A 20,364-nucleotide genomic window follows, 5' to 3' on the forward strand; every position below is an offset into this window, starting at 1 on the left:
ATTGATGGGGACACCCAGAATATACGGAGAAATGAAGAGAAAAGGTTTCAAGTTTGTTCGTGGTCAGGGAGACGGAAGAACAGGGAGTGCTTGCCGTGAATACAGGGTTTGCTGGGAGGTGAGGCGGAAATATTCAAAGGGTCTGAAACTACAAGGTGGCCATGGTTACACAGCGCTTTGTCGGTCCTCAGTGTCCCCAGATTGCAGCCGTTTTCAATGATTGTTATTATTAGACAACGATAATTGTTAACAACAATAACAATTATTAAACAGCAATAATTGTTACTATGACATTGTTATTATTAAATAAATGAATAATTTTATTCTTTCAAACTGAACCAAGAAAAGTACAGAACACCATAGAACAAGTAAAAGAGCACAAAATAGGTAGAGAAAAACCAAATAAACAGACACTGAAGGGAAGGGAAGTCAGTCTCCCCTGGGTGGGGAGCGAGTTGATGGCATCCATGGGGGGCAGACAGGGATAGCGGCTGCAGAGCCCACGGCTCCCCTGGACCTGGTGTTTCCAGAACGGGCTCTGGGTCTCTGTCCAGAAGAGGGGCCCGTTGTCCCTGCAGCGGTTGGTCAGTCATCGTGGGCGTCTGGGTGCTGAGCAGGAGCCAGGGCAGGCTCTCCCTGCAGAGGTGGTAACTCATGCCCTGACTCGGGTTCTCCTGCCAAAGCCCGAGCAGGTGCAGGTGCAGGTGGAGGTGGACGTTTGGGCCGAAGGGGAGGGACATCGGTGCCTGGGGCTGGGCGTCCTGCAGGCACAGAGGTCCGATCTGCCCAGTGTGGTGGCCAGGAACCAGCTGGTCCAGTGTCTTTGAGGCAGGATGGATCAGGTCTCGATGTCCCCTCAGTGGATCCCTGGGTCCTGCACATGCAGCAAGCACCTCTGTAGGGACAGGTGTTGGAAATGGAGCCTGGTTGAGTTGGAAGGTCAGAGCTAGAGCTGGGAGAGAAGAGATTACCCAGAGGTCTCCCTTGTCACGGGCCTAACTGGGCTCTAAAGCTTCCCAGGACTTCCAGTAGAATACCCAGCATAGGATGCCTTCTCTGACTGCAGTCTGCAAGATGGTGTGAGGCCAGCCGTTGCTCCAGGCCCAGCCCCAGCTCTGGAGGACTCCTCCCCGTGAAGCTCAGCGCCCCTCCCCACACACTCAGATTCCCAGCCCCGGGCTCCTCACCTCTGTGCTCTGCCGCGCTGGGCTCCAGGTCCTCGTGCTGCCTCAGAGGGAGGGGTGCTCGGGGCTCTGGGTCGGAGCCAGGTGTGCTGAGCCGCGAAGCAGCCTGAGACTGGGCCCCGCGGTGTGTCCTGGGTGGTTTCTGGGGAGGCCTTCCCCTCTTGCTCTTCACTGCCCCTTGGGCTGACCCCTCCATGGGCACGCTCACCCGGACCCTGCACTGGGCCTCACAGGCAGGGGGGTGGGGCTCCGACCCCTCCCTCAAGGAGGTGGACGGCGTGTCCCCCTCGTCGGCCACATCCGGTGGGAAGCTCTGCAATGACAGTAAGCGTCAGCCAGGCCTGCTTGGTGTTTTCTGAGCTGGGCCTGGCCATTATGGCTGCTGCTTCTGCCCACTTGAATTTCTGGTCCCAGCGGAGATGTGTGTCTGCTCAGATACCCACCCGGGAGGAAGGAGACACCTCTTAGGGCGTCAGGTCAACCTGGGCAGTCAGCGCTGCCTGGGCTCTCCCCCTCCCGCCCAGCCTGCTCTCCCCTGGGGTGGGGACACCACCGGTGCACAGGCTTCTGACCGCACATCCTTCTGGGCTTGCTTGAGGCAGACACGCCCCGAGAACCCCCCGTCCCCATTCCCAGGGAAAGGACTTGGGGTTGCCCGGGTGGGATGGGAGAGGTGGCCGGGCCCGGCCTGGGGCTCCCGGGTTACCTTCCTGTTCCTTCGGGCAAAGGGCCAGAGGCCTCCTCGGGGGGCCCTGAGCCAGCGTCACCAGCGATCCCACACACTGCCTGTGAGCCCTCCCGAGGCCCCGGCCTCTGGGCAGGGGCAAACAGCAGAACATCTTGGCAGCAAGTGATCTGGCTGGGGTCTCCTCTCGCAGTGGTGCCTGGGTCCCTGGGTTCTGGGTTCTGTTGAGTTCTGTTGCCAGGAAGTGACATCATTTCTTGGGTTCGTTGCTGAGGTCCCTAACACAGAGCTCCCCAAGGGAACCTGGGTGTTTCTGAGTGTGCAACCACACCCTTAGGCCCCGTGCGGGCACAGTGGCACGCACACTGCCCAGCCCTCAGCCTTGGGGGAGGCCTGGGTTCCGCCAGGGCCTGAGCACTGAGGACACAGCTGCTTTCAGACCAGGCTCCTCCTTCTCCTAGGTCACGTGGCCCTAGACAAGCATGTGCCCCTCAGGGTTTCCCCAGTCTTTCCATCTGCCGAGCGGGGGTCATTCTCCCATCTCCTGCCCAGATCTGTTGGCCTCCGAGACCCCCATGCCTTTCCACCTGGGGCTGGTATCACATGGAGTTTGTGCACTGAGACTTCCCAAAGGAAGGATTCAATACAGGGCTGACCTAGCACGGAATGGGGCAGAAACAGGCTCTGGGACCTAGGAAAAGACACTCCCCTTGCTGCCTTTTCAAGACCCCACCCCCCAATTGGAGGGCTGAAAGGAAGACTGGAAGGTCGCCTTCTCTTATATGAAAGAGGAGCCAACTTTCTGGTCCTCTTTTTCCATCGAGATTCTGGTTCAAGTCTCCCAGCTTGGCTTCTGTGGGTGGCTGAGCATAGAATGGCTCCCTGCATTCAGGCAACTGCTCTGAAAATGCAACCATGGATGCAATTATGTACAGCAGTTCTGTTCAAAATGGCTATACATGTTAAGAAGTCGTGATATCCTTCAGGAGATGAATGTGTAGGTCAATTGGATTACATCCAAGTCACTGGGGGCAGAACATGTCATCCTAAGATGTGTCTCCGACATCAGGTGAGTTTGCTGTGTTTAATTCAATAAAATAAAAAAAGAGAAAATCTGAGTAGAAGTTGCCCTTCTTGATTTTAAGATTTATTAATTGATTTTTGGCCGTGCTATGGCTTCATTGAGAGGGTTTCCTCTAGTTCTGGTGAGTGGGGCTCCTCTTGTTGCAGAGCACGGGTCCAGGTGTCCAGGCTTCAGTCGTTGTGCTGCATGTGTTTAGGAGTTGTGACTCCCAGGCTGTAGAGCGCTGGCTCAGTGCGTGTGGTGGATGAGTTTAGCTCCTCTGAGGCATGTGAGATACCCCTGGACAGAGAATCAAACCCGTATCCCATGCATTAGCAGGCAGCTCCTTAACCGGTAGAAGACCAGGGGAGCCCGAGGTTGCCCTTTTGTGAGTTCCGTTTCCGTTTAGTAGGGAAGTCTCTGTTTGTAAGGGTATGTCCCTCTTTGCACCTGAAATAGGATAGTTCCATCTGAAGGAACTCTTCTCAGTGAAGAGGTCCCGGCATAAGTCTGCAGAGAATCATATGCTTGTTTACTGTGCTTTCCATGATAACCTGCCATAACTGGCCTCCCCGCTTCCCCCAAGGTCTTTGCTATGTTTTGAGCTGTAGACGGTATTTACGCTGATGGCTTTGGTCACTGCAGGAAGTGACTCAGTTTCCTTGGCCTCTTCCCCACATGCAAGATATACATGTTATTCAACTTCTGTTTCTCTCCTGATATTTTGGCTTTCATGATGGAGAAGGAAGGCTCAACCAAGAACCAAAAGGGCAGAGGGAAATTGTGTTTCCTCCTATACGCATGCAAAGGAAGAATACTCAACAGTGGACAGGAGTGAAAAGTCAGCCCTTGAAAGACAGGGATAAATGTTCGATGCATGTGGCTAAGTGAAAGAATGCAGTCTGAAGAGGCTGAGTACAGTATGACCCCATTGATGACATTCTTGGAATGGCAAATCTCCACAGATGTGAAAAGAGATCCTGGGGTGGGGAATTTGAACTGATCCTTCACATGGATTCCTGTTAATATGCATTTGCTAAACAGATCGATTCATATAGTCCAAGGGGTCAATCATGATCTATTCAAATTTCCTTTTTTAGGCTATCGGAGTGCACAGAATGGAATGCCAAATACCACAGAATCAAACTGTATTAGAAATGCATGGAAAACTTCACCATAGGGGATGAGGTAACGGTGCTGACCTAAATGAACTTTAGAAATGAAGAGACTCTCTAGACTAAAGGCAAAATGGACCATACCTAAGCAGTAGGCTTTGTTTTCTGGAGTTCTGTCCAGAGTGTGAAAGTGAAAGTCACTCAGTTGTGTCTGTCTCTTTGTGACCCTATGGATAGTCCAAGAAGTTCTCCAGGCAAGAGTACTGGAGTGGGTAGCCTTTCCCTTCTCCAGGGGATCTTCCCACCCCAGGGATCGAACCCAGGTCTCCCACACTGCAGGCGGATTCTTTACGAGCTGAGCCACAAGGCAAGTGTAGTAGCTGACCCTTCTGAAACCATTGTGTATGTAATCCGGAAAGATGCAATGCGCAAACAAATGGCAGATGGTGGGAGCCTGGTTCTCACTGTGGGAGTGGAAGTTATGGATAAGGAAGGGGAGATAAGATATACAGAGAAGCCCTCCACATCCTAGCTTTATGCTTCCTGGGAGGATGGTGTGGGGAGTTGACTTCCTGGGGAAATGCACAGAGCTTCATGGCTGGAATGCCATGCAGAAGTAGTAAGCTCACGCTTCCCCTGTGTTAGCTACTACGTTTCCCTTGTGGCTCAGCTGGTAAACAATCCACCTGCAATGCGGGAGACATGGGTCCAATCCCTGGGTTGGGAAGAGGCCCCGGAGGAGGGAAAGGCTCCCCACTCCAGTGTTCTGGCCTAGAGAGCTCCATGGACTATACAGTCACAGGGGCCACAAAGAGTCAAACACGACGGAGTGACTTTCACTTTCATACTCTGGAAAGGACTCCATCAAACAAAGCCTCCTGCTTATGTGTGGTCCATTTTGCCTTTAGTCTAGAGAGTCTCTTCATTTCTAAAGTTCATTTAGGTCAGCATCGTTACCTCATCACCTATCGTGAAGTGTTTCCATGCATTTCTAATACAGTTCGATTCTGTTGTATTTGGCATTCCATTCTGTGCACTCCTAGAGCCTAAAGAAGGAAATTTGAATAGATCAAGATTGACCCCTTGGACTATATGAATTGATATGTTTAGCAAATGCATATTAACAGGAATCCATCTGAAGGATCAGTTCAAATTCCTTGCCCCATGATCTCTTTTCACATCTGTGGAGATTTGCCTTTCCAAGAATGTCATCAATGGGGTCATACTGTACTCAGCCTCTTCAGACTGCATTCTTTCACTTAGCCATATGCATCGAACATTTATCCCTGTCTTTCAAGGGCTGACTTTTCACTCCTGTCCACTGTTGAGTATTCTTCCTTTGCATGCATATAGGAGGAAACACAATTTCCCTCTGCCCTTTTGGTTCTTGGTTGAGCCTTCTTTCTCCATCATGAAAGCCAAAATATCAGGAGAGAAACAGAAGTTTAATAACATGTATATCTTGCAGATGGGGAAGAGGCCAAGGAAACTGAGTCACTTCCTGCAGTGACCAAAGCCATCACTGTAAGTACCGTCTTCAGCTCAAAACATAGCAAAGACCTTGGGGGAAGCGGGGAGGCCAGTTATGGCAGGTTATCATGGAAAGCACAGTAAACAAGCATTTGATTCTCTGCAGACTTGTGCTGGGACCTCTTCACTGAGAAGAGTTCCTTCAGATGGAACTATCCTATTTCAGGTGCAAAGAGGGACATACCCTTACAAACAGAGACTTCCCTACTAAACGGAAACGGAACTCACAAAAGGGCAACCTCGGGCTCCCCTGGTCTTCTACCGGTTAAGGAGCTGCCTGCTAATGCATGGGGTACGGGTTTGATTCTCTGTCCAGGGGTATCTCACATGCCTCAGAGGAGCTAAACTCATCCACCACACGCACTGAGCCAGCGCTCTACAGCCTGGGAGTCACAACTGCCAAACACATGCACCACAACGACTGAAGCCAGGACACCTGGACCCCTGCTCTGCAACAAGAGGAGCCCCACTCACCAGAACTAGAGGAAGCCCTCTCAAAGCAATGAAGCCCTAGCACGGCCGAAAATAATTTGCAAAATGTAAAAATCAAACAGGGCAACTTCTACTCAGGTTTTGTGTTTCTTATTTTATTGAATTAAACACAGCAAACTCACCCTATGTCAGAGACACATCTTAGGGTGACATGTTCTGCCCCCAGTGACTTGGATGTAATCCAATTGACCCACACATTCATCTACTGAAGGATATCATGACTTCTTAAATTGTATAGCCATTTTGAACAGAACTGTTGTGCATAATTACGTCCTTGTTTGCATTTTCAGAGCTTTGCCTAAATACTGAAAGCATGATTGTCAAGTCCACAGGTGAGACTTTTTAGCTTTGTGAAAAAACTACCAAACTGCCTCAGAACGTGAGGCATTCCCCCATGCATTCCACCAGCAATGAGGCATAGGTCCTATTGTTGCTCACCCTCCAGTGATAGGTTTTATCATATATTTGGTGTTTAGCAATCCTGACAGTTGTGGTATGATATGTCATGATTTTAATCTGTAATTCCCAGGTGGTACATGATGTTGAACCTACGTGATATTATTAACAACTAAAGAAATTCTGAAATGTGCTGCAATGTGAGTAAACTTTGAAGTCACTATGCTAATTGAAACAAGCCAGACAGAAAAGGACAGACACTCTATTACTCCACTATGAAGTGTCCATGTAAGTCTACTGCAAAGACAAAGTAGAATAAGGGTGCCAGCAGTGAGGGGAGTTAGACCTGTTGGTCTTGGACAAGGTCCAATTACTGCGTATGATGGTGGTGTTGGTGGTGGTAGTCGCTCCATAGTATCCAGCTCTTTGTGAGCCCATGGACTGTAGCCAACCAGGCTCCTCTTTCCATGGAGTTCTCTAGGCAAGAAACTGCAGTGGGTGGAATTCCCTTCTCTAGGGCATGAGCCTCTGGCAAACCTCCAGCTTCACCTGGCAGAACTCTAAGCCAGATGCCGTTGCCCCAGTTGAGTTCAGGTCAGTCACTCAGTCATGTCTGACTCTTCCCTCTCCAGATGAGCCTGGACTACCCAGGGGAGACAGGACACAGCCAGTAGCAGCGCCTTCTCACATAGTTTTCCTGCTCAGCACCTATCACCATTTCTACACTCTTGGTCTGTCTCCTTTAGCTCTGAGAGCTCAAGGCTTCTTGGAAGTGAGGTGTTTTCCTTCTCAGAAAATGGAACCTGACACACAGTCCCATGCCTCATCCTGCCAGCCAAGGACATCAGCTCCTCTTACTGAAGAGCCAAGTGTCATACATGTCCTATACAAGTCCTCAAATTAACAACAGCAAGGCCAACGAGAAGACCTAGGGTCAGGGAGGGCTGAGGGTTAGTGAAGTTATCACCAGACTCACTAGACTGCCAGCTGCTAAGGCAGCAACTTCCTACTGGTCTGACCTCTTGGGGGTCATTTCCTGGACCTGGTGACAAGGCACCTGGGGGACACTGTGGCACTGTGATCAGCAGGTACTGAGACCTGGAGGGAAAAGTGGAAATGGACAGAAGGTAGATCCTGCAGCGAGCTGACTCTCTGCGTTGATGTGTTTGCCTTAGAATTATAAATGGAACTGTGTAGTGGTGAGGTTATTTAATCCTTGACCAAGACTTTGGAATTCGCATGCTCTTGAATTTTTATTTATTTTGCTCTCACTAAGGTTTCTTGGTTTTCCCAAAACTTCAGAAGTGTAGGGAGTATGGGGGAGGAAGGGAGTGAGTGATCAAAAAAATTTGAATCCTAGTTCTAAACTATGAGTCTAAAATATTGGCAGTTACGAAAAGATGTCCCTCCTCCAAGAATTTAGTTCTGCAAATAGTTAGGCCTTCAGAGATTGAACTTGGCTGATGAAATATTCATTTGCCTATTCCATATTGCATAGTGCACCATCCTTAATTTCGGTCCCTAAAATCTAAATTAATGAGGACATCTCCTAGTAAACACAGTCTGTGTTGTCCTGCCACCACCAACATGCAATCTTAAAACCAAAGGAAGAAAAAGAAGAGCATAAAAGGATAATACAGTACAGCTTCCAGAAACCAGAACCTTTCTCAACTCACCCTCATTCCACCCCCATTCTGCCTCCACTGACGTATTTCCATCTGCCGTCATAATTCACCTGCAAGTGCGTGTGTGTGCTCAGTCACTTCAGTCACGTCTGATGTTGTGTGACCCCATAAACTTTAGCCCACCAGGCTTCTCTGTCCATGGATTCTCCAGGCAAGAATGTTGGAGTGGGTTGCCATGCCTTCCTCCAGAGGATCTTCCTGACCCAGGGCTCAAGCCTGAGTCTGTTACGTCTCCTACACTGGCAGGTGGGGTCTTTACCGCCCGAGTCACCTGGGAAGCCCCGGCTCAAGTGCACTTAACAGGAAATGCACTCCAGGCCTATTTGTTCTGTCATCAGTCAAAACCCACCAAGATCTGGTCAGAACCAAAAGAAGCAAATGATGAAAATTTTGTGAAGACAAACTACACTCAAGGATTCTCTATGCCCACAACCAGTTCATTCACACACGGCTCTAATGGGGAGAGTGTAACTCTGTCTAGGCAAAGGTGTGCCCAGCTCCCAGCCTGATGGTCATTAGGTCACCTTGACTAGGCTTCCCTTCTAGGCCAAAGCTGTTCATGGAGTGTAATGTGGACTGCAATTTCAAGCTCCATATAAAACCTTAAATTTTCTAGTATCCACATTTAAAAAGCAAAAAGAAGCAGCTGAAATTAATATTCAAATCATATTTTAATCCAGCATACAAAAAATATTATCATTTCAATACATGATCAGTATATCACAACTCATGGGTTGCATGCAGATAAAGCTGTCCTTATGTTTATGACAAAATACCTTCCTTTTGAAGACCAAGTGCCTCTCTTGGGATGTGAAGTGGAAATTGGAACCCCTTTTCCTTGGGAGTGAGCCTGTCACTAACACTCATCACAAGCTCTGTATATGAATAATTATTCACAACCACTACTAAGTGTGATCAAAAGTCTCCGATGAACAAAAGCCCAGGGCTTCACAGGTGAATGCTATCGAAGGTTTAGTGATGAGTTAACACCCATCCTGATCAAAGTCTTTCAAAAACTGCAAGCAGGGCGACATTCCCAAACTCATTCTGTGAGACTGCCATCACAGTGATACCAAAGCCAACAGAAATACCACACGGAGAAGAAAATAAAAAGCCAATATCACTGATGAACATAGATGCAAAAAGCTTGAACAAAACACTAGAAAAACAATAACAACAACAACAACACACAAAGCTACATGAAAAGAATCACACACCAAGTTCAAGTGGAGTTTATCCCAGGGTGTGTAAATTTTTCACTATATGCAAATCAAACAATTAGATACACTGTATTAAGTAATTGAAAGATAAAAATCATATGATAATTTCAATAGGTGCAGAAAATTTTTTTCACAAAATTCAACACCAATTTATGATTAAAAAAGAAAAAAAAACTCTCAGAAATGGGCACTCTCCAGAAAATAGGCACCAGAAGGAGCCTACCTCAACATAATAAAGATCATATATGACAATCTCACAGCAAACATTATTCTTGATGGTGAAAACCTGAAAGTGTTTCCTCTAAGATCATGAACAACCAGGGTGCCTACTCTCCCTGTTATTATACAATACAGTTTTGTAAGTCATAGCCAGAACAATCAGACAAGAAAAAGAAATAAAAGCAATCCAGATTATAAAACAAGAATTAAAATTCTCATTGTTTGCAGATGACCTGTTTCCATACATAGAAAACCCTAAAGATACAATCAGAGAATTAGAAGAGCTAATCAATGAATTTAGTAAAGCACAGGACACATAATTCATACACAGAAATCCCTTGCATTCCTATACAACACCAATGAAAGATCAGAAAGAGAAAATAAGGAAACAGTATCATTCACAACTGCAAGAAGAATAAAATACCTAGGAATAAGCCTACCTAAAGAGACAAAACATGCATATGCAGTAAGAAATGCTGTATGATGAAAGATATCAAAGATGATACAATATTGTGAAAGAATCAATATTGTGAAAATGACTGTAATACCCAAAGCAATCTGAAGATTCAATTCATCTCTATCAAATTACCAATGGCATTTTTCAAAGAACTAGAACATATAATTTTGTAATTTGTATGGGAAAACAACAAGACCCCTAATAGCCAAAGCAATCTTGAGAAAGAAAGGTGGAACTAGAGGTATCAACTTTTCTGACTTCAGACTATATTCCAAAGCTAGTGTCATCAAGACAAGATGGTCGTGGCACAAGATCAGAAATATATATTGATCTAAGAAGATACCAAGCTGAGAGATAAACTCATGCACCTAAAGGTACCTTTTCTTTCACAAAGGAGGGAAGAATATACAATGGATAAAAGACAGAAAAGAGATCCTCTTCAATAAGTGGTGCTGGGGAAACCGGACAGCTACAAGTACAAGAATCAAATTAGAACACTTCTTAGCACTATATGCAAAAGTAAATGCAAGATTGAATAAAGACCTGAATGTAAGGCCAGAAACTATAAAACCTTAGAGGAAAACATAGGCAGACCACTCTTTGACATATATCAAAGCAAGATCCTCTTTGACCCACCTCCTAGAGTAATAGAAATGGACAAACAAACAAACAAACAAAAAACACACAAATGGCATTTAGCTAAACTTCAAAGTATTTAAGCAGCAAAGAAAACTATAAACAAAATGAAAAGACAGCTGTCAGTATGGGAGAAAATAATTGCAAATGAAGCAACTGAAAAATGATTCATCTCAAAGGTTACAGGTGGATCATACAGTTTGCTCTCAGAAAAACAAACAACCAGTTAAGAAATAAGCAGAAGACTTAAACAGACATTTCTTCAAAGAAGACATTAAGAGGGCCAACAAGCATATGAAAAGATGATAACACTGCCCATTATTAAAGAAATGCCAATCAAAACTACATGAGCTATCATGTCGCACCAGTTAGAATGGCCATCATCAAAAATTCTACAAACAATAAATGCTGGACAGGAAATGGGAAAAAGAGAAGCCTCTTGCACTGTTGGAGGGAATAGAAATAGATATAGCCAATTAGGAGAACACTATGGAGGTTTCTTTATAAATGAAGAATAAAACTATCATATGACCAAACAATTCCCTCCTGGGCATATACCCTGAAATAATAATAATTGAAAAAAGACATGTACCCAATGTTCATTGCAGCACAATTTACACAGCCAGGGCATGGAAGCAACCAAGATGTCCATCGACAGATGCATGGATAAAGAAGTTGTGGAACATATACACAAGGGAATATTACTGAGCCCTCAAAAGGATCAAACACAAGTAAGTATAACTGAGGTGGATGAATCTAGAGCCTTTGATACAGACTGAACTAAGTCACAAAGAGATAAACAAATATCATATACCAGTGGATATTTATGGAATCTTGGGAAATGGTTCTGGTGAACTTTTTTGCAAGGCAGAAATAGATACACAGATGCAGAGGAAAGACTTGTCTGCCTAGCTATGGTAGGACAGGGTGTGACAAATTGAGAGAATAGCATGGAAACATAGGCAGTACCTTATGTAAAATAGCTAGCTAGTGGGAAGTTGGTATATAATGTAGGGAGCCCAACACAGTGCTCTGTGATGACCTAGAAGGGTGGGATGGCAGGAGGTGGGAGGGAGGCTCACCAGAGGAGAGAGATATATATATTTACTTACAACTGATTCCTGTTGTTGTATGAGGGAAAGCAACTAAACATTGTAAAGCAGTTATTCCTCAATTAAAAATAAAGAAATTTGAAAACTTTCACTCAATATATCTGCACTATCATCTAAACTCTATGGGATCATCTATTCATAGCTACTTTCCAAATATATTTTAGTGCTTATTCATTCCTTAATGATTTTGAAATATGATTTTAATAGCTACACCCTATTCCTCAATATCTTACATAAATTAGAAACTCTTCAGCCCTCATCATAGAAATATAATACCAAAATAGATTTATATTTAAAATTAAACCTTTCATGTCAAATTCAGTTTAAAGAGAATTCCTCTGAAGATCTAAAATTCTTATGAAAAGTCATTATTTGGAGGTTTTTTTTTTTATCTGTTATGCTTTATTGTCATATTGTTCTAACGACTCTCTTATTTCTGTAATCTTTCCTTTGACTGTAGTTTTTCAGTGAATTAACATTTTAAATTTAAATTTAAAGAATGTCAAAAGGGACTCTCGTGTGTTAGTCACTCAGCCGTGCCCAATTCTTTGTGACTTACGGACTGTATATTGACAGGTCCTTCTGTCCAAACAATTCTCCCGGCAAGAATACTGGAGTGGGTAACCATTCCCTTCTCCAGGGGCCCTTCCTGACCCAGGGATCAAACCTGGGTCTCCCGCATGGTAGGCAGATTCTCTAACATCTGAACCACCAGAAAAGCCTGACCATGGTGTAAATGGATGCAGACATCCTCAAAAGAATATTAGCAAACCAAATTCAAGTATCCATTAAAAGAATCATACACTATGCAGCTGCTGCTGCAAAGTCACTTCAGTCACGTCCGACCCTTAGCGACCCCATGGACTGCAGTCTACCAGGCTCCTCTGTCCATGGGATTTTTCAGGTGAGAGTACTGGAGTGGGTTGCCATTGCCTTCTCCATCATACACTATAATCAAATGGAATTATTTCTAGGGATGCAAGGATGACATTATCTGTAAATCAATCAATGTGATACAGCATATGAACAAAATAAAGAATAAAAATCATATGATCACCTCAAAAGTTGCAGCAAAAGCTCTTGATCAAGTGTAATATCTATGTATCATCCCAACTTTCAATAAAGTGTTTATACATGGAACATACTAAAGGCAATATAAGACAAGACCACAGCTAACATCCGACTAAGTGGTAAAAAGCTGAAAGTTTTCCCTAAAAGATCAGGAATCATACAAGCATGTTCACTCTCGCCAATTTTATTCACCATAGTATTGGAAGTCCTCCCCAGAACAATTAGGCAAGAAAAGAAAATAAAGGCATCCGCATTGGAACAGAAGATGTAAAATATCACTTTTCGATTATTACCTGATATTACATGAAACCCTAAAAAATCCACCAGAAAACGACTATTAGAACAAATAAATTCAGCAAGATAATGGGAGATGAACCATCAGAGAGAGAAATGAAGAAAACAGTCCCATTTACAAATGCATCAAAAGGAATAAAATACCTTGAAATAAATGTAAACCAGGAGCTGAACGACTTGCACAGAGTCATGGACTCCGAGACAGGAATTCTGGGTTGAAATCCCAGCTCACTCATTAACCTGCTGAGTGACCCTGGGCAAATGACACAATGATCTGAGGCTCAATCATTTCAACTGCAAGATGGACACAAAACCAGTACCTCCTTCCAGGGTTGTGAAACTAAAAGAAATGCTTATTTAGACCAGGGGGGTGAAGGGTCAGTAGCAGCCTCTCCTTGTGTGAAACTTTTCTGGGACTGGGCTCTCCTCAATCTGTGGGTGAGGGTCCAGTGTGGAGCTGGGAAGCCAGATGGGACTGGATGTGGACCGAGGCAAAAAAAAAAAAACAACTAGTTTTTTCTCAGGGTGGGGGTGGGAGGGGACGGTGGCAGGGAAGCCACCTCCTTTCCAGATCTCAGAGTGGGGCCTGAACCAAGGGCCCGGGGGTGCACAGTCCGAAGTGAACTCTGAACCCCCCTGCCCCCCACAGCAGGGATGGAGCCTTCCTGGCTGGAACCTTCTCTCTGGTCCAATGTGATGTGGTGCTGCTCTGAATTCTCCTTGTCTCCACCAGGCAAAGAGCCTCCAGGAGCTGGAGGTGCCTGAGTGTCAGAATGACACAAGGACTAAGAGAATTGACAATGAACTATATTGACAAAAATGACAGAAGTACAGACGAGGCAAGGGGTGGAAAGCACAGGTACTGACTGCCTTTCACGCCTTTACCAGGAATGTATCAGAAATATCCCCACACCAGCTCAAGAGAGCCCAAATGCTAGAAGTATAATGGAAAATCAGGCTATGGATCTAATCTCTACACTGCTGGTTCCAGAGACCCAAGTTTCAACCCTTCAAACTTCTTGTGGGCAGCCAGACATCAAAGGAAGAAACACAGCCCTTGCCTTAGGAAGTTACAGCCAGACTTAACATTGGGGTTGCTCAGCATGCTCAGTGGTCACCATGGACTCAGCCCCACCTCCATGCTCACATTGTCTGTCTTCACAGAAACATACATAGTTCATTACAGAGAACTTTCTGGGGGCACTTGTGTATACTAGGAACTGGCAATGGTGACATGGGAGGAGAAGACACAGAAAAGGACACCTGCCTCTGGGGTGCTCCGCAAATAACCAAAGATCTGAAATTCTTAATACTTGGGGTTTTGAAAATTGTTTCTTAATATGTAAATGGAGAATGGAAGCCCATTGGGAATATTTGATATCCATTGGGAATACCAACTGGGAAAGTAAGTTGAATCCTTGCCTCACAAAACACCACCAAAGCAATTAGAAACATACCAACACTTGAAAGGAAACCCTGACAAATTTTTGAACTATTTTTGATGAGTGAATTTTTTTTTTAACTTGAGGTATTGTTGACTTTTAATGATTTTTTAGTTTAAGGTGTACAGCTAAAGGATCCAGTGATTTGGTGTCTCAGGTGTTTCCTTGGACAAACTTCACTCCCTTTGACAGGACCTTGGGCCATGTCCTCTACTCAGAACAGGTAATAATCCTGAAAACACAGAGCAGCACGTGATGTTGCTTACTGGTGTTTTCTGACAAAATTAATTATTCTAACATGACACAAAAAACAAACCTAGAGACTAGCAGAGGATCTCCAAACATATCTTCAAACAGGAGGCCTTGCTCCCTTGAATGTGGTACGTGAAACAGGGCTTGGAAAGAGAAGAGGTGTGTCATGAATATTTTCTCTGCAGCGGAGAAAGCAGTGTGCAGAGAGGAGCAGGCACGTCCCAGGACACTGAGCACATGGACACAGTGACTGGATGCTCAGCCTTGCTCTTGGGGCATTGCACTGTCTCCACCCCTGACACAGGCTAAGCAGCTCCCACATATCCTGGAGATTATGGTCACATGACCTGGACCTGGCCAATCGGTGTGTTCTGTCCTCCCTGGACACCGTGATTGGCTCAGGACTAGTGCAGTGACCAATCAGGGCCCAGGGCCGGGCCCCAAACTGGAATCAAGGGGGAGAGGATTTCTCCTTCTGCCAGAAGGGGTGGGGCCGGGTGACGTCAGGCTACAGCAGTGGGCGGGGCATGAGGTCAGCCTGGGGCCGTTGGTGACCTTCGTGCTCCCATCAGGCCAGAGCCGCCGACCTGAGGATGAGGGCGCTGCTGAGCCCAGGGGTTGAGAGCGCCCGTTCCTGCTGTGGTCCCGGAGCTCCACCTGAGACCTGAGGGAAGCCGTCTGCCTGTGAGTCCTCTTCTGCTTGTCTGTAGCTTCTTTGAACCCCGCTGGGCTTTCTGTCCAGCGGGCTAAGTGGAGATCCTGGAGATGCAATTGTGTGGGGTTTGGCTGGCTTCAGGCAAGAAATGCCAGATGCCACTGGGAGACTCCAGTTATTCCGGATTCAGGCGATATCTCTAAGGGCTAGATATTAATTCTCGGATAACCCAAATTAGTCTTCACAGGATTAAGATAGCAATAGCATCTATTGCTAAGGGAGCAATAGATGTCCTCTTTCTAGAGCAGAAACCTGGCGCTGAGAGAAGGGGGTAACGTGGCTGCAGCAAAGAGGTGTGTACCAGACAGAACCTCCAGATCTTGCGGTTTGAACTCAGGGAAGACACTGGTGTGGCTTTTATCTGTGACAGGGGCTAAGGCACCCAGCCCACACTAGTTATTGTGGGGACCTGACTTGGTAAATGCCATCTGGTAGCTTTGAGACTCACAAAAGCAGTTTGCAGTGAAGAGAGGAAGGGCACCTCCCTTTATCCACCCCACCACACCCTCCAGATTCCCACATACCCTGATCTCTTTCTCTTGGGTTCTGAGGCAGTTACAGAGTCATGCTCATGCGACCACATTGCTGTCTACTGTTCATGAGCTGCCATCTGGGGCTGCTACAGGAGAGGCCAAGGGCCTTTGCTCCCAAGTACCTCTCTTCTGTTGGACCTTGGGGGCCCTACTCCCCACTTGCACTTGCACACCACAGGCCTTTCCAAGTATTGTGGGGACCCTCACTCAGTTTGCAGCCCATTGTATCCATTGCTGTCCTTTCAGTGCCTCCCTTGAAACTCAGCTTGTGATCTCCTTTGTAGCAGTGTGGCCCACCTGGCTTCTACTGGATGCTCAGAGCTGACAATGAAACAACAGCTCAGGTCTGACAGCTCAGAAGCTCTGTCAAAAGGGACCTGACTCTTCACACTGGAGAGGGTGTCGTAGCCTCCAGCGTTCTGGAACCCGTGCTTGGGCCAAAGTGACTCCACAGGCGTTTTAATGCCTGGGGAGGGTTCTGACTAGTGGGAATGGCTCGAGTCTCCTGAGGTTCTGAAGGCCCACTGTGTGCAGGTTCATGGTGCACAGAGAGGAGAAAGTGGAGTCCTGCCCTGGAGGTGTTCACAGGTCATGAATGAGCCAGACAGGCAGGCAGGGCATGATTGCACCTGAGCTGCCTTCATGAGGGAATGGTGTGGGGGCAGAGGAAGAGAACCAAGTCTGCTCCCTCACGTGGTGCCCAGGACATTTTTTCACCACCTAAGCACTTCCCACAGTGTTGATCGTCACTGCTGTCTGCAAAGGGTTTCTATTGTTGTGTGTCTTCCTCTGAGCGGTCAGGCTGTCTCTAAACTACACTGGCCATGTGCACTGCCTCTCCTTGGAACATCCCACATGTTCTCTTCTTTACAGAAGAGTGAGTTTCTACAGGTTTTTTAGGCCACAAGTATGTTGGGTCATTCTCTAGCCTTCTGTCATGAAGAATGCTTTACTTGTTGTTACGATTTTTTTTTTTTTCCCAGCTCTCTTTCTTGGCTTATTTTTTGAGTTTGTTTGTGCCACAGGGAGAGCTCAGCATTATCCTCTGGCTCAGATGTCACACTTACAACAATGCCTGCCTGGAGATTATGACTATGTTTCCCAAAAGGTCTTCATTTAGCCCATGATATCTTGAAAGTACCTACACTGTCCTTTCAGATACCCAAAGGCTACTTCAAATGAAATAAAAACAAAAATTCTCAAATGTAGCCTTACAGTATGTGGGGAATCAGAAAAAAACTACTTCTATCATTTTGCTATAGTCATTGATTGGGGACACCCAGAATATAGGAAGAAATGAAGAAAGAAAAGGATTAAAGTTTGTTCAGGATCGGGGGAACAGACAAACAGGGATGTGAATAAAGGATCTGTTGGGAGCTGGGGCAGAAAAATTGAAAGGGTCTGAAACTACAGAACGATGATGGTTACATAGCACTTTGAAGGTCCTGAGTGTTCCCAAATTGCAACAATTTTGAATAATTTATTCATTAAAACTTAACCGAAAAAAGTACAGAAAGCCATAAAAAAATAAAATAGCACAGAAAAGTTACATAAAATCCAAATGAAAAGACACTCAAGGGAACGGACCTCAATCTCCCCTGGGTGGGGAGCGAGTTGATGACATCACGGGGAGCAGACAGGGATGGAGGCTGTAGAGCCAACCACGCCCCTGGACGAGGTGTTTCCAGAAAGGGCTCGAGTTCTCTGTCCAGAGCGGGGGCCTGTTCTCCCTGCAGGGGTGAGTCAGTCATCATGGGCATCGGGTCTTGGGCAGGAGCCAGGGCAGGCTCTCCCTGCAGAGATGGTAACTCATGCCCAGACTCAGGTTCTCCTGCCAAAGCCCGAGCAGGGGCAGGTGCACCTGGAGGTGGACGTTCGGGCTGAGGGGGGTGGGACATGGGTGCCTGGGGCTGGGGGTCCTGCAGGCACAGAGGTCCAATCTGCCCAGTGTGCTGGCCAGTACCCAGCTGGCCCGGTGTCTTTGGGAGAGTAGGCTCAGGTCTCGATTTCCCTTCAGTGGTTCCCTGGGTCCTGCACCTATAGCAACCACCATGGTAGGGACAGGACTTAGAAGTGGAACCTGGTTGAAATTAGAGGCCAGTGTTAGAGCTGTGAGAGAAGAAAAGGTTACCCATGGCCAGCCTTGTGGTGTGTGCATCCGGTGACTGAAACCTTCTGAGAGAATCCCAAGGAATACCCAGCACTGGATGCCTTCTCTGACTGCAGTCTGCAAGATGGTGTGAGGCCAGCCTTTGCTGCCAGCCCAGCCCCAGCTCTGGAGGACTCCTCCCTGTGAAGCTCAGCGCCCCTCCTCACACACTCAGATTCCCAGCCCCAGCCTCCTCACCTCTGTGTTCTGCCGTGCTGTGCTCCAGGTCCTCTTGCTGCCTCAGAGGCAGAGGTTCTCGGGGCTCTGGGTCGGAGCCGGGTGTGCTGAGCCCCATGGCAGGCTGAGACTGCGCCCTGGGGTGTGTCCTGGGTGCTGTCTGGGCAGCAGGCCTTCCCGGCTTCCTCTTCATTCCCAGTTGGGCTGACCCCTCCGTGGGCACACTCTCCTGGACCCTGCACTGGGCCTCCTGGGCAGGGGGGTGGTGCTGTGACTCCTCCATGGGAGGGTGGATGGGGTGTCCCCCTCATCAGCCATATCCAGTGGGAAGCTCTGAAATGACAGTGACCGTCAGCCAGCCCTGCTTGGAGTTTACCGAGCTGGGCCTGGCAGTATGGCTGCTGCTTCTGCCTGCTCAAACTTCTGCTTCTAGAATGAGCAGAAATGCGTATCTGCTCAGATACCCAACCGGGAGGATAGAGACCCCCCTGAGGGCGTGAGCCTGGGCAGCCGGCGCTGTCTGGACTCTCCTCAGCCCTCCCAGCCTGCTCTCCCCTGGGGTGTGGACAACACCAGCCCACAGGCTCTGACCCCACATCTGCCTGGGCTTGCTGGAGGCCAGCACACCCCGAGAAACCCCCTTCTACACTCACAGGGAGAGGACTCAGGGTGACCCGGGTGGGATGGGAGAGGGGACCTGGCCAGGTCTGGGGCTCCCGTGTTACCTTTCTGATCCTTCGGACGAAGAAAATTCTGGAGACAGAATTCTTCCCTAACTTTAGAGACAGTTCCCAGTCCAGGAAGTCACAAGAGGATGTTGTCTCTGACTGCAGTCAATCGAGTGGGTGGGCTGAGGCCAGCCTTTGCTGCTGGCCCAGCCCCAGCTCTGGAGGACTCCTCCCTGTGAAGCTCAGCACCCCTCCCCACACTCACATTCCCAGCCCCAGCCTCCTCACCTCTGTGTTCTGCCGTGCTGTGCTCCAGGTCCTCCTGCTGCCTCAGAGGCAGAGGTTCTCGGGGCTCTGGGTCGGAGCCGGGTGTGCTGAGCCCCATGGCAGGCTGAGACTGCGCCCTGGGGTGTGTCCTGGGTGCTGTCTGGGCAGCAGGCTTTCCCGGCTTCCTCTTCATTCCCAGTTGGGCGGACCCCTCCGTGGGCACACTCTCCTGGACCCTGCACTGGGCCTCCCGGGCAGGGGGGTGGTGCTCTGACTCCTCCATGGGAGGGTGCATGGGGTGTCCCCCTCATCAGCCATATCCTGTGGGAAGCTCTGAAATGACAGTGACCGTCAGCCAGCCCTGCTTGGAGTTTACTGAGCTGGGCCTGGCAGTATGGCTGCTGCTTCTGCCTGCTCGAACTTCTGCTTCTGAAATGAGCAGAAATGCGTGTCTGCTCAGATACCCAACCGGGAGGATGGAGACCCCCCCTGAGGGCGTGAGGTCAGCCTGGGCAGCCAGTGCTGCCTGGACTCTCCTCAGCCCGCCCAGCCTGCTCTCCCCTGGGGTGTGGACAACACCGGCCCACAGGCTCTGACCCCACATCTGCCTGGGCTTGCTGGAGGCCGGCACAACCCGAGAAACCCCCTTCTACACTCACAGGGAGAGGACTCAGGGTGACCCGGGTGGGATGGGAGAGGGGACCTGGCCCGGCCTGGGGCTCCCGTGCTACCTTTCTGATCCTTTGGGCAAATGGCCAGAGGCCTCTTGGGGGGCCCTGAGCCAGCGTCAGGAGCATTCACACACACACTGCCTATGAGCTCTCCTGAGGCTCCAGCCTCTGGGTAGGGGCAAACAGCAGAACATCTTGGCAGCAAGTGATATGGCTAGGGCTTCCTCTCCCCTGTGGAGACCTGGATACCTGGGTTCTGGGTTCTGTTGGTTTCTATTTCCGGGAAGTGACATCATTTTTTGTGGTTTGTTGCTGAGGTCCCTTACACAAA

General features: G+C 47.8%; 1 protein-coding gene across 4 annotated transcripts; it reads right to left on the minus strand.

Moving 5' to 3' along the window:
- Window positions 1-1,974: 1,974 nt before the first annotated feature.
- Window positions 1,975-19,680, minus strand: LOC122685433 (proline-rich proteoglycan 2-like). Of its 4 annotated transcripts, none has more exons than XR_006338385.1 (3): window positions 19,153-19,250; window positions 18,449-18,760; window positions 1,975-2,100 (listed from the first exon to the last, which is right to left on the minus strand). XR_006338385.1 is itself a non-coding variant. In XM_043890211.1 (3 exons), exons 1-3 carry the CDS (start codon window positions 19,655-19,657, stop codon window positions 17,852-17,854), a joined length of 657 nt encoding a protein of 218 aa, XP_043746146.1. In that variant the 5' UTR covers window positions 19,658-19,680; the 3' UTR covers window positions 17,658-17,851. The 4 variants fall into 4 exon arrangements, 3 of the variants coding, with proteins under 3 accessions (XP_043746146.1, XP_043746148.1, XP_043746147.1); XM_043890211.1 differs by lacking the exons at window positions 1,975-2,100; window positions 18,449-18,760; window positions 19,153-19,250 and adding exons at window positions 17,658-18,138; window positions 18,233-18,328; window positions 19,384-19,680; XM_043890213.1 differs by lacking the exons at window positions 1,975-2,100; window positions 19,153-19,250 and adding exons at window positions 17,658-18,138; window positions 19,384-19,680.
- Window positions 19,681-20,364: the final 684 nt, after the last annotated feature.

Source organism: Cervus elaphus, chromosome 28, assembly GCF_910594005.1.
Source record: "Cervus elaphus chromosome 28, mCerEla1.1, whole genome shotgun sequence".
Taxonomy (NCBI): Eukaryota; Metazoa; Chordata; class Mammalia; order Artiodactyla; family Cervidae; genus Cervus; species Cervus elaphus.

What these genes read in the sequence shown, in the direction of transcription:
- LOC122685433 (XM_043890211.1), bottom strand. Translation starts at nt 19,657, where the DNA reads ATGCACCCTCCCATGGAGGAGTCAGAGCACCACCCCCCTGCCCGGGAG. An exon ending in CAGCACGGCAGAACACAGAG is followed by an intron (nt 18,329 to 19,383) that starts GTGAGGAGGCTG and finishes ACCATCTTGCAG; the next exon opens with ACTGCAGTCAGAGAAGGCAT. An exon ending in CACCACAAGGCTGGCCATGG is followed by an intron (nt 18,139 to 18,232) that starts GTAACCTTTTCT and finishes TGGTTGCTATAG; the next exon opens with GTGCAGGACCCAGGGAACCA.